Source organism: Ursus arctos, unplaced genomic scaffold (assembly GCF_023065955.2).
Source record: "Ursus arctos isolate Adak ecotype North America unplaced genomic scaffold, UrsArc2.0 scaffold_8, whole genome shotgun sequence".
In the NCBI taxonomy this organism is placed as follows: domain Eukaryota; kingdom Metazoa; phylum Chordata; class Mammalia; order Carnivora; family Ursidae; genus Ursus; species Ursus arctos.
The window spans coordinates 77,208,612-77,222,636 of record NW_026623100.1 but is presented as its reverse complement, the minus strand read 5'-3'; the positions used below and the strand labels follow the sequence as shown (position 1 = coordinate 77,222,636).

The window sequence follows — 14,025 nt, the reverse complement described above, 5'->3', positions numbered from 1 at the left end:
CAGGAAGATTCTGTGCAATGCCGAGGGCTGTATTCCCCCACATAGACTACAGCAGCTCCAAGTGGCCCTGTATAACCACCTCATTTTAAAGATGCAGGATCTGAGGCACAGAGAGGGTAAGTAACTTTCCTATGGCCACACAGACAGTGGCAGGCTTGAGGACTGAAACTCAAGTTCCCTGATTCCCAGCCCCTCTCTTTCCACGGCACATGATTTCATCACTGACCTAGAACCACTTAGCCCACTGGATGGACGGAGGGTGCGAGAGCCGAGGAAGAGGAGATAGGAGAAATGGCAACAAAGAAACGAGCGCTGAAGCAGGAGGCAGAGAAACAAAAAAGACGACACACGGTCTTCCAGTCCAGCCCGTTTACAGATGCTTGTAATGACCCTATTCCATGAAGAAGTTTGGGTGCTAGTTATTAAATGACATTTAATCCTGGACAAGTTGAGAAAGATTTTGACCAAAGATGTCTGTTAGAAGAAGTTAGGACGAGACTTCCATAGCTTTGGAAATTCATTCAGATGAATTCTTCTCGAGCAGTGCCGGGTAAATGGGGCCTGAAGGTGTTGGCCCACATCAGGTGGGCATGGGTCTCCTGGGCACGGCCTCTGCACGAGCATTTTACAGGGTGCCTGGATCATAGAGATGAGGGAGGGCAGGGACCCCACTCTCGGGGAGCCCAGAGTCTGCGGGGAATGACAGGAAGCTATTTTCCTGCTGTGAAGGAACGCACGCGCAGGGATCAGTGGGATTTCCACGGCCAATCCCTGGCTCTTCTGGCTAGTTCTACGTTTGCCATGACTCCTAACATGTGACTGCACTTAAAAAAAAAAAAAAAGTTTCCTAAAGTCATAACATGCCTGGCCCTGTTCTGGAATGGTGCTTCGTGTGTATATGACAGATTTGGGTGTGTTTGTATTTCTGGTCCTGTCTGTGCATCCATTCGTCCGCTGGGGAGAAACACGTACAGTTTGTATGGCGGCGAGGCGGTTCACGCTGTATTTTGTATTCCAAGCGAAGCAGGACAGTCCGTGGCCGAGGTCAGCGTGGGCCTCAGGTGTACCTGGGAGCCTGCCGGCTGTGCTGGTTAGCAGGTCACCGAAGAGCTGTGGGCCAGGCATGGGGTCCCTCTCTGTAAAATGGTCTCTATCTTAATCCGTGGCACCTCCCACAGGAAGATTTTTGGAGTGCTTCATGCGCCATTCTTATCAACCAGTTATATGTATATTGAACCCTTGTGCCTGAGCAGAGGCGGGCAGCTCTGCTGGATGGAAAGAGAAGCGAACCTGAATTTGAAGTCATGAGGCCAGGCTTGGCGTCTGAGTCCGTGACCTTGGGAAAGACCTCTGACCTCAGCTTTCCCCTCTGAGCAGAGAAGGGGATGAGGCCCGACTCCCAGCGGATCTGTAGGGACTGGTTAATTATTAAATGGCTGAGACTTGCTGACCACTTGCTTCCGCCTGTCTCCTCCCTCCCCTTTGCCGCTTCTAGGTGGTAGCCGAGTGGACAATGAGGAAGAGGAAGAAGAGGGAGAAGGGGGACTGGAGCCCAACTGTGCCCCAAATCCCTACCAGACGCACCCTCCGCCCGAAGGCTGCTGTACCACGGATGGTGAGGCTGGCAGCTGGGCAGCGCACCCCCCCCCTCCCCCGGAGTCTGCGGCTGTGCGCCGCTGGGTCCCCTGTGCCCCTGGCCACACCACCCCGGGGGCTGTCAGGCTCACCGCCCCTCGGCACTCTGTGGACAGCTGCAACCTTATGAATGGATTTGGATGCAACAGTTCATTTTCTGCATTGGTTGTCTGGAAACTAGAATATATTTCCCAGTTCGGGTCGTCTTGCGCTGACGTTTCACTCAGACTGATGAGTGAGAATAATCTTTGTCCGCGATCGTACTTTACTGTTGAAGAAGGCCCGTGTATGTTCTCTCAGGAGCCCTGTGGAATCAGTATGTTGCTCCTGTTGCCCTGTTGAGGGGCTGAGACACAGAAATGCCAGGTGCGGGCACCTTGGTCTAATGACCAGAGCTCGTGCTCTGCACTCAGAGAAACTCGGAGTAAACCCCTGGCTCTGCCACTCACCAGCGGGACAGCCTCTCCGAGTGGTGTACGTTCATCTTCCCTGTTACCATCCCAGTCGAGCGGTGTCCCTAGTCAGTCAGTCAATTCGCTAATGACTGGGCCCCCCACTCTGGAAATATAGAGATAAAAGGTACAAGAGCTCCCAGTTTAATGGAGCTATGTAGGTAAGCAGACACTTTGCACACGATGTGGAAAGTGCTGACAGGGTGGGGTGGGCGAGCAGGGGTGCCTGGGAGCACAGGAAAGCCTCCCACGGGTAGAGTTCAGGGAAGGCTTCCTGGAAGAGGTGGCCCTTTATCTGTAGCATTAGCAGGAGTCTGTGAGGGGGTTGGGGGGAAATTGGGACATTCCAGACCGAGGAACAGCATGTGTAAAGGCTCAGAAGGTGAGAATATAGCCCATCTGGGGAGCTGCTAGCAGTTTATTTAGGTAGGGGTCTGAGGTGTGGCTGGGCAGGGCTTGGTGCAGTGATCAGATGGGGTGTAGAGGTCCCAGGTGCGTGTGTGTGGGCCTGGACTTGACCTTGTGCAGGATGGTGGCAAGGGAGGCAGTGAACCCTCACTGGGGCTGCTATTCCAGGGAGAGAGAAACTAATGCAGTGCCTCTTCGTGAGGTAGGACTTCTAGTGTCCAGATGTTAACAGGTCACCTAATTAAAGAAGGAAACAGTGAACTCTTCAGTGGTCATTGCGGCTATTTTCAAAGAATTTCCAAGTCAACGCGGTAAACACTCTGTCCACAGCCCACTTTTCTCCAGCTCTTCGGAAGGATGGGCCCAGGCCGTGTAGGTAGAAGGCCTGTGGGGTGCTTGACCTCAGCCTCAGGGACTTTGCTTAACTTCCCTAAGACGATGAAGGGGAACGACCCCAAGTTGAGGGGCGGTCCTGGCACCATCCCGGCCCACCTCTCAGAAGCTCTGCACAAATCATGGAACCTCTCTGAGCTTCGATTTCCATCTCTTCAAACTGGGGGCTGAATCACTCGAGAGCTTTTGCAGAGCGTATCCTGGTCCAGTGCCTGGCACACAGTGGGCACTGACTCTGGGCCTGCCAGCCTCCCCACCTCTCAGGGCCCCTTTGTGGTCCTCCCCGGGGGCATGTGGGAGACTCTGGTCACAGGTGCCGTAGATGGTAAAGCAGGTGCGTGCCGGAGAGGTCTGTTCACATTGCAGGAAAGCCTTGGGACCGTCTGGGTCATGTTAACTCTCATTGTCTCGGTCTGGGAACTAAGGATGGAACAGACCCAGGAGATGGGGCCGAATGTGCCCTCATCCCAGAAGACCTCGGAGAGGGCCCATCCAAATAAATCTCAGCTGTTCCTCTCCTTTTATTTCCAGATATTTTAGGGCACTTATTTTTCCAATGGGAAATATATTTAAAAGTTCTAAAATACAAAATGTTCGAAAGAGCATGAGTGCAAGGTTTAATCACTGTCCTCACGTTCTGGTCCCAGTCCCGTCCCCAGGGGCAGCCAGCGTTACCGGGCTCTGGGTCCCTCTTCGTGACATTTGGCTATTCCTCATACATGTGAAAAACGCAGGGTGTAAAAAATACCACATTACTCATGATTTCTTATGGATTTATCTCGTATATTTTAATTGACCATCACTTCTCTACTGTTTTTCCTGTGAGTTCCATTTGTACATAAATGTGTATTACATGGTGACACCATAGTCCTCAAAGGAATTAATGTGCGGCAAGTGTCCTGAGTCACTGTGGTTATAATTTTATCTCTCGGAACTAATTTTAAAGTCAGCCACATGCAGAGGTGAGGTTTGTTCCTGACAAGATCTGGAATGTCCTCCCTTTGCCCATGTGGAGCCTGGTTCTGGGGAAGCCCCTTGGCACGCGTGTGAGTCCTGTCCATTCCTCGTAGGGTTCTGCCAGGCGGGGAAGGACCTGCGTCTTGTCTCCCTTTCCAGTGAGCCCATCGACATCCCTGCAGGCTTTCTCCTCGTGGGGGCCAAGTCCCCCAGCCTGCCGGACCATCTCCTGGTGTGTGCCGTTGACAAAAGGTTCTTGCCGGATGATAATGGACACAACGCTCTTCTTGGTAAGTCCCTTCTTTGCCCTTCTCTGTGGTTCCATCTGCGTGTGCGGCGGGGACAAGGGAGACCTTGGGGGGTGGGGGACAGGCCACCTTTGGGGCCTCTTCATCAGCATGTCCTCCTGGCCCGTTTATGTTTTCAGTAGGCTATTTCTGTGTGGAATTGGAATGTAAATGAGATTTATTTCAAATGTGACGAACTTCCTATAGAGAGCGTATTCTTTAGAATTAACTTTTTTGGATGTATGTTCAAAACCTTTTCTAAGTGCCCACCTGTGTCAGGAATAGGATACAGACCTGTCCTAGATGGTTTCGAAAGCCATCAGACATGAGGCAGAGGGACAGCAGGGCTGAGTGTGTGTTCCTGCTTGCAGAACAGTCATACCTTCTCCATAAAGTGGGGGGTGATTCCCATACGTGCGCTTGGCCGTTCGGCAGTCTGGCCCCTTCCCTGGGCCTGGTGTCTCCTTTGGAGGAGGATCAAGCGGCAGAAGGGCTGTAATGATCTGCTCCAGACGTAGCACGAGGAACAGTGTTCACTGTAGAACATTTAAGTTTCGTGCTTCGTCCAGCCCCCGAAGCTGAAGGTACACACGCGTCGGTGGGTATTTACTGAGCACATTTTATGTCTGAGGCACCGTGTAAAGGATCCGAGGGGAGGAGAGGTGGGGGTAGGAGAAGGATTGAGCCACGGAAAACAAAGAAATCGTCCCTGCCTTGAGGAGACGTGGGTAAATGTCGGGAAGCAAGGCAGGTGAATGCCGGCTGCAGGGACACACAGCTCTGGGACAGTGACCGGGGGGAGAAAGGGTTCAGGCAGGTGTGGGTTTATCGTTAACTAGTTCTTGAAAATGAGAATAATCCCGGAAAATTCACTGCACCCAAGGAGCTCATGGAGTCCTTCGGTCTCCAGTTTAATTTGCTGATCGAGCCCACTCAGGATGCAGCGTGCCGGTAGGACAGCGCTGGTGACGTGGTTAGTGTTTGATGTGGCGGCAGCCGGGGCTCTGGCTGAATTCCACCACTTTGTGACTGTAAAGGAATTGCGAGGGCAGTAAATCAAGGAGGTTCTGGGTCTTGAAAGGTGGAGACAAGAATCTTGCAGTGCATTCACCGCCAGCCCCCTAACAGCCCCAGCTCCTCAGGTGCCGAGTGCAGAGGAAGTGGGGTCTTTGTTAATTGCTCGCCAAAAAGCCGTCGGAGGTGGGGAACGAGGGCCAGTTGTAATAACCGATGCTTTCTTCTTTTAAAATAACTTTATGCTCTCAGCTTGCACACTTAACACTGTTTAGGTTTCCTGCAATTAACCCTGACGCCTGCACAGGGCAAGGTGGCCCCGCAGCCCTCCGGGGGCCTGGGCTCAGTGCTTTTTAGTGATCTATAAAACGGAAGCCGTGAAGGATCTTGGGGGAAGCAAAGGCTTTAGCTCCTAACTTATAATCCACCCCCCCCCAATTTATAATGAAGGGAATCTTGTTTTCGTGACTTTGAATCAACCGAGGGATTTTGTCTGAGAAGCTGAAAGATTAAAATCTAGGTGTGCGTTTCCAGTTGTTGACGGTAATTCATTAAAATTGGCTAATAGCTAAGACGGAAGAAAACACTGAGCTAGAATGTTTTTCTTTGGGTGTGAATGAGTCCTATGTTCATTCAGCAGGCAAAGCATTAAGCATTTGTGGAATGTACGCCCCGGGTGGCAGGTGACTGCAACTGACTTACAGTTCCGCCCCGGGGCCCCAAAGTCAAGTCCAACCTGGTCCTTGCCTGGGAGCTTGCCACCTGGTGGGAAAGCTCAGGCAAACAGGGCTTCAGCTGAGAGAGCTGCCGAAATCAAGTTTATACTACATCTCCGTGCAACACACTGTAGCTGGGGGGCTGCAGAGGGGCACAGAGAGCCCCGGTGACGGGAAGGGTGTCTCTGAGGGTGTGCTGTTTGAGCTGGGCCCTGAAAAACCAGTGGCAGTTTGCCAGTTGGGGAACAACGACAGCAGCTAAACACTAACAGCAGCCACCTTACTGAGCGCTTGCCGTGGGCCAGAAGCTGTGCTTGGTAGGATCAAATAAGCCGGTGAGGTGGGTATGCTATTATCTGGCGTTTATATCTGAAGAAACAAAGGCACAGAGAGGTTAAGCAACTGGCTCAGGGATCACCCAGCTAGTAAATGGCAGGTCCTGAATTTGAACCCAGGTGCTCTGGCCCTGGTCTCATGCTCCAGAGGATGGGGCTCAGGCAGGAGGGGGGGGCATGTGCATGAAGGAGGATGGTGTCCTGGAGGAACGGGGAGGAGACTGGGAGTGGGGGCTGCTTGGGTCCCACTTGGGAAAGGCTACGGTGCCCGGGAAGTCTTTTTTTTTTTTTAAAGATTTTGTTAATTTTTAGAGAGAGAGATAGAGGAGCACAGGGAGAGGGACAAGCAGACTCCATGCTGAGCAGGGAGCCCGACACGGGGCTTGATCCCACAATCCTGAGATCATGACTTGAGCTGAAATCAAGAGTTGGATGCTTAACTGACTGAACCACCCAGGTGCCCCAGGAAGTAATTTTTAAACTGTGGAAGCAGAGAGAAGACTATGATAATATAGTGTATCTGTCTTGTCTCTTTAACAATTACTAACAGTTAGTTGTGTTTTCCTCCTAACTCTTCCTTCTTTATCTTCCAAATTATTTGGAAGCAAATCCCAGATGTGTCATTTCATCTGTAAGCATTTCAGTGTATATCCCTAAAAAGTAAGGGCTTTTTGTTAGAAATCCTGTACCATTATCATATCTAAAAAATGTAACAGTCATTCCATAATATCAAATATCCAGTGTGTTCAAATTCTTAGTTTTTTTTTTGTTTTTTAAAGATTTTATTTATTTATTTGACAGAGATAGAGACAGCCAGCGAGAGAGGGAACACAAGCAGGGGGAGTGGGAGAGGAAGAAGCAGGCTCATAGCGGAAGAGCCTGATGTGGGGCTCGATCCCAGATCGCCGGGATCACGCCCTGAGCCGAAGGCAGACGCTTAACCGCTGTGCCACCCAGGCGCCCCCTTTTTTTTTTGTTTTGTTTCTTTTTTTGTTTTTTTTACACAGTTCGTTTGTTTGAATCCAGATCCAAACAAAATTCTCCCAAAGCATTTGGTTGACCTGTCGCTAATTCTCTCTTCTTGTATAAGCCCCTCCTTCCTAGTTTTCCCTTAACAGTTTCTGTGTTTGGAAATGTTCAAATAAGGTGATTGCTATGTTTTTAACTTGCGTTTTAGAACAATCTCTTGGACGTCACATGAGGAGCTGATTTCTTTCCCCCTCTTCCCAAGGGAGAACTAGAGGCAGGCGAACGACTTATGAGCCTCGTTGTCGGATTCTACGTAATTCCAGGGTCTCGTTGGTTATGTTTCAAGCCTGCTAACGTACCAGCGTTACCCCATCTTTCCATGCCCATCACCCCCGTCCTGTTTCTGTCTCATCTGAATCCTGACTCGGCTCTTAAGGCTTTCCCTGCCTCTTGGGTGTGGGCCTCTCGCTCACTGCCTGGTAGGCACTCTGGTCTGGATCCTTCTTCCCAGGCACTCGTGGAAGGCTGCAAAGGGAGGTACGCCTTGGAGGTCCACCTTCTGAGACACGAGTAGAAAGCAGATCCCTTCCACACTTCAATTGGAATTTGGCCAAACTATCAAGGCTGGGGGCCATGGACGTATTTTTTCCTCATGTATTGTGAGGCGATATTTACCTCCACAAACAGGATCATGGCAGGAATAACAGAAATCAAGCACAAAGTGGAAGAGGAAGAAATTGCCCACCACCCCGAAATGAACATCTTTTTCTCTTTGCCCCTGTTTCTGCTCCATCCACCATGCACATGGGGCTTTGAAATGATTTCCACAGCTTGTGTTCACAGCGTGGACGTAATGCTAGATGCTTACTGTTGCCCCTGAATTTGCTGCAGTAAGCCAGAGACGATGCTGTTTTTGTCCTGGGTCGCTGCTCATTTTCAGGGGACAGGAGGGTGGCCCTTTGGCTCCCCGGTGTGGCAGTGCCTGCCTGTGATGGCTCCATCCCTAAATAGAGCACGGAGCCCCTCTCCAGGTCCGACCTTGTCCGCAAGGCCCCGTTGAGCCCTGCCTTGCCAGGAGGTCTTCCCACGGGAGGGAGAGCCTGGCTCCGTGTGCACACACAGCAGGTGCCACGTGGGCACACAGACACGGCTAGACGGGGGCCTGCGGGACAAGCGGTAGTGCCGCCATGTGTGGTCACGGGAGACTCGACTTTATGCTGTAGGACATTGAAGGAACCATGTCTCTCAACCCTGGATGTTTGTGTCTGGGAGTCTGAAGACTTGGGCTGCGTCCCATGCTTTCTGTCTTGTCAAGAGATTATCATCAACTCCCCAGTCCTGTGGCGGATTTCCAAAGAGCATGGCTCATTTTATGCATCCTTGTGATGCATTTTTATTGCCTTGCAGAGCATTTCGTGAAAAAGTAGAATTACCTCACGTGTTCAGCTGGGGTGATGTCAGCCATTTCTCTGGTCTCTTGGGACTGGTTGGGAAGCTGTCCTGTGGTTTTCTCGGTCGGCCCCTTCCATGGTCCCAGATCATGGCTCTGAAGAGCAGCCTGTTCTGGCCAGAAATTGTTGCTTAAAGCAGGAGAGCAGCTTGCTTGCTGGCTCCCTAAATCTTCGCTGGACCCAGAAGACCCAGGGTTTCCCCCTTCGGAACCACAAGGAAACATTCCTGGTGGTCTGGGCTTCCCAGCCCAGCATCGGAAAGGGAGCCGAGGTCCCACAGCCCACGTTGCTCATGGGACCAAGGCCTGAAGTCCGTGTAGCGACTTCAGCGTGGTGGTGCTGGCCTTGGCACGGTGATCTTAGCATCCCACGGCTGGCTGGCCGTTCTTATTCACCCAGCTTTTCAACACTTGGGGTCAGATTCCCTTCCCAAAAGCTTGGAAGTTTTCTCTGGACCTCAGTCATTGATGGCAGTTGAGCTGGGCTTATCTTATCTTATGGGATCCAGGTCGGAGACAAAGGAATAAATACAAACAGTAGATGACTATTTCAAAGCATATGCAGAAATCCTGAAGTGTTTACATGGATCGTTAACCTTGTTTCTCCGGCTTTCCCTCCTGATATTTACTGACTGTCCACCATGTGCTGGACACTAGTCTGTGCACGTAGATTTCCATGTGCACACACAGCCCACACCTCTGTGCCCTCACACCATGATGCCTGTCCTTTGGAGCACGGGGATTGTTATGGGAAAAAAGATGTGAATTTCAATAAACACGAAAGAAGAAGTTATCATGGTCCTCTGAGCAGTATAGAGAGTGGTAGGGGGTTGAGAAGAGCAAGCTTCCGCCCTTCGGGTCAAGGAGATCTCAGAAAAAGTGGACATTTGAGTTGGGCATTGGGTGACAGTGGGACACATGCAGGTGGAGCTTAACTAGGAAGGGGCGTGAGCCTGGAGGCAGGAGGGCGGTGGGAGTGGGCAGGAGGGTCCGGTTGGAGATTCGGCATAGCAGAGTGGGGAACAGGAGCGGAAGCTGGAGATGGGGGTTGGGTAGGACTCAGGGTGGCCTTGAATGTCGTGTTTGTGGGTCTGCACTCGGTTCTCGTGCTGGAATGGAATGCCACAGTGTCCGCTTCCACTTTGGATATTACATAACCTCCCTGGTTCTCAGGCTTCCCCAAAGAAGGTCTTGCTGTCCAGATCAACTAGTTGTGTCAGTATAGCCGAGTGACCTGTCTGTAGGACAGCAGATGGCCAGAATGTTCTTGGCTCTCTGTGCACATTCGTTCCCTTCCTGTCCCCTTAAAAACAAATAAGTGGAGAACACAGTGTTTGACATTTCTTGGTGCCTTGTCTGTTTGCTCTGGTGCAGAGAGAATAGGATTCTGGAAGTTTAAATCAACCCGTACCCGTCCCGTGGCTCGACCAAGAGACTTGTCCTTTGAAGGAATATTAAGTTTGCTTAGAATAAAACAGATCAGAAAATCCAGTAAGTTTCTGTAATGTAGGTGTCTTGTTTCTCCGTGGAGATGTGGTGAACCTTTACTAACATGTTATTTCGAACATTAGCCAGAGGCTTCAGGAGTACCCTGTTTAAAAAAGCAGAGCTTACACACATGGCCACATGGCCCTCCTGGGCTAAGTCAGTGACCTTTGTAAACTTGCAGTCCAAGAATATGACAAAATAGATTAGTCTCCGCGTTAGGGGCTCCCCTACCAAAGGACCTTGTGCCATAGAAACCAGGCGCATCCGTGGGCGAAGCAAGGTCTTCATGAAGGCTTTCTCGAGCGAGTGGTGTGAACACCAGCAGCTGTCAGGCAAAAAAGGCCAATCGACCCATTTTCCTGTGTGAACCAGCAGTTCTGAGGGTGGTGTGATTGGACTTGACGGTTTGCAAAGGTCTTTGCTTGTGTCCTCCCTGGATTTTAACCGTTCATAGGGGTGGTTTTGTCATGGCGCAGCTGGTGGGAACCCCTGTCCATTCCCAGGAAGGCCCATTCGGGCCTCAGCAGCGGGACACTGACATGGTGACAGCCACACTCTCGCAGACGGGCTGTGCAACCCTGGCTGCCGAGCCCCCAGAATTCCCTTGCCGCCGTTCTGGCTGTGCACCGTGGAGCCCTCCTCACTTCTTTTCGGCAACTCATGGGATCGGAATAGAATCTGGGGCTCTCGGGAGATCTCTCAGTGCATCCTAGCGTCGGTGGTCGGATGGCTTTGAGATTCTGTGAGTGGAGACGGATGTACCACCTTGTTACAAGTACTCGATCTGTGTAGACAGTTGAACATGACAGTTCTTGTCTCGGGAAGTTTGCTCTGTGTAACAGGCTTTAAAATTTGCCCCTGGGGCAAGTTCAGTCTTCCAAGCTTGCTGGGGAGGAGGGGGTGGGGGCCTGTCCATGACTAAGTCTTCGTGGTTCTTCTGTTTGAGTCAAGGTCATCCTGACCCCTGGCCCAGCATAAGGTGCCAGGGACCTTTGCCCTGTGGAATTTTCTGGTTGGTGGTACAGAACGTGAACAGTTAGAGTGTCCGTGTGGTCTATGTTATTTGAAGAGGATGTCGAAGGTAAGTTGGAGACATTCATGGTTTGTTTCCTCCCCCAGGTTTCTCTGGGAATTGTGTTGGCTGTGGAAAGAAAGGCTTCTGTTACTTCACAGAATTCTCTAATCACATAAATCTTAAGTTGACCACTCAGCCCAAGAAGCAGAAACACTTGAAGTATTACCTGGTCCGCAATGCCCAAGGGGCTCTCACCAAAGGACCTCTCATTTGCTGGAAAGGCTCAGGTGAGCATTTGGGTTTCAAGCGGGATTGGGTGGGTGAACGGGGGGGTCCTCCACGAGGGCCCAGGTGCCAGGCAGCAGGACTTTGAGGAAAGACTGCCCTACGGGCATGATCGCAGGCAAGAGTTCAGCCCCATTGAAATCACAATGCCGCTGTGCATTATGGGTGTGTCTGGTACCTGCCTAATTATGCAGGACATTTAAAAGCTGATAGAGAGCCACACCGTGCTGTGCCTTCTCGTGGCAGGTGTTTGGGGCAGAGGTTCTCAACCAGGGGTGATTTTGTCCCCCATGGGACATTCGGCAACGCTTGGTGACCTTTATGATGCTCATGACTGGGGAGCTGCTCCTGTCATCTAGCAGGTGCCGGCCAGGGACATCCTGCGGCACACAGGACAGCCCCCCACAAAGAACTATGCAGTCTGAAACACCAGTGGTGCCAGGGTTGAGAACCCCTGATTTAGAGGAATAATGGCTTGAATAATGCCCCTCCTCTCTCTGCCCCGAGCTCTGCGAACAGAATAGAAAGGCCAGCCTCACAGTCCTGTCCTTGAAGAAGTTTCTGGGCTTCTCTCCTCTCTCCTGTCTCCCCATCTCACCCTTGGCTAAGGCAACTACGGAGGGAAGGGGGGGAATGGATTTTCAGAGGCCCAGCTGTAGGTGGTCCCTGAGATGCCCTCCTCAACCCTTCGTGGAGGGATGTCTCCCAGGAGGGGTCTCAGCGAGAACCTCCCTTCTGGTCACCTGGCCTCCCCCAGCCAGCTGCTGTGAAGAGAAGGAAGGGCTTCGGGAGGGGCTGGCTCTGGGCATTCCTCCCCTCCCCTGTCCTTTTCTTACATCACTCGATAAATATTTCTTGAGCTCCTGCTATGTGCCTGTCATTTTCTAGGTCCTGGGAGGCAGTGGTGCTTCCACTGTGGGACCAGATAAGAGCCTTTGATCACTTGCTGTGACCAAGCACCTCACCATTAGATGTGCCACTGGGGTCCATCTTTCCGACCGAGGGTGACTTTCAGGATGGAGGGCGGAGGGCAGATGTTGGCTGTTCCTCTCCCTCTGAGTAATATAGTCTTTCCTTGGACTTGAAGGGCTGCGATGGGGTGACTCATTTGTGTCATCTGTTTTTCTCAAATGCTCATGTTGCCTCCCACCCCTGATGATCAGAGCTGTCCCCCAGACGGATTCCCCCGCCCTTGGCACGGAGCACCCTCGCCTACCCCCAGCTACCCTGAAGCAAAGCCAGGAAGCTGTTGCACCATTTTAGTTCTCTAGGTATCTAGCACTCTTGTGCGACAAACGCTGGTCTAGGAAAACATTTCAGACCCAGTGGGGAATTGGTTTTCACGCATGCGTCTTGCCTCCTTAGAGTTCAGAAGCCGGCAGACCTCGGCCAGTACGTGCTCTGGTTCCCTCTTCCCGCCCGTGGAGAGCTCCGGGCCTCTGGCTGCCTTCTCCAGCGAGCCCGTCCCTGGCACGACGCTGAGCCTCCCGACAGGAGCCCAGCAGGCAGGTGAGCGGCATCCAAACGCCGGAAGTGCTGTACCCACGGGCCTGGCGTGTCCCCGGCGTGGCGGCCACACATTCTTCAAGATAAATAAGAGGCGTGCTTTGTACGTCCTCTTTTGTACAGTGCCTTTGTGTTTCATCTGGAATTTGTAGTAGTTTCCGGCACAGCATGCTATGTTTTTGATTTGGAAAGATGTCCTGCATTCCTGTTGGCTACAGAAGGTGATCCCGTTATGGGCGGTGTGGTGCGTGGGGTCCCTCTGCACAACCCGTTTGCAGCTTAGAGCTCGCTCGGTAACGGCACCAAGTCAGTGCTGGACCGGAGTTCCCGGAAGGGGCAGGTGACACTGGCTAGCACACTTCCGTCGTGCACAGTATGCCGCGACGCTGCGTGTGTACCTCCTTGAGTCCTAACAGCGCCCTGCAAGCTGGCTTGAGTTCCCCCAGGGTACCGCCTGGGAAGTCGAGGCTCGGCTGCTGGCCTAGGATCTCATGGGCCATAGGAGGTGAAGTCCAGATTTGACAGCAGGCATTTCTGGTTCACGTGCTTGGCATTTTGCCATCTGAACAGACCTCATAAGCGTGATCGCTGTGACCACAGCAGCCTCCTTGAGGACTCGGGGGGGTGGTGGCTGTTTTCATTGCTCTGGCCGAGACGGTCTGTAGAGGGGCCTTGAGACGGGGGCTGGTGCCCTTGCTCCCACCTGGCTTATCACATCGGTAATGAAGAGGCTGTGCCTGGGCTTGGGAACTGAGCCCTCCCGCCATGCCTCCCTCTCTGCGTGGTGTCTGCTGCTGTCCTCACGGTGCCCAGGCCACCCGGGACCTCTGCTACCAGGGCAACTGGGGAGCCCACTGTTTTTAGCATTGGAATACCTGGGCGTAAGTCCCAGTGCTGATACCGTCTGGCTGGGCAGTTTGGGGCAGCACATTTCAAATTCTTTGAATCTTTCCTCATCTGTAAAGTTGGAGAAAATCTTTTTTTTTATTTTTTATTTTTTAAATGCAGCGAGTATGCTGAGATCAAGTTGGGTGCTCAACCATCTGAGCCACCCAGGCCCCCGGGGGGAAAATCTTTTCTAATTTGCAGGGTGATTGTAAGGATTAAGAATGATA

The 14,025-nt window shown here is 52.0% G+C and overlaps 1 protein-coding gene across 1 annotated transcript in view; it reads left to right on the top strand.

Moving 5' to 3' along the window:
- GREB1 (growth regulating estrogen receptor binding 1) overlaps positions 1 to 14,025 on the top strand; it is a 127,214-nt gene that overhangs the window by 61,169 nt on the left and 52,020 nt on the right. The window contains exons 3-6 of the mRNA XM_026519051.4: positions 1,496 to 1,615; positions 3,959 to 4,135; positions 11,224 to 11,406; positions 12,770 to 12,913. Of these exons, the coding sequence (XP_026374836.2) occupies positions 1,496 to 1,615; positions 3,959 to 4,135; positions 11,224 to 11,406; positions 12,770 to 12,913 (624 nt within the window). The remainder of the gene's footprint in view (positions 1 to 1,495; positions 1,616 to 3,958; positions 4,136 to 11,223; positions 11,407 to 12,769; positions 12,914 to 14,025) is intronic.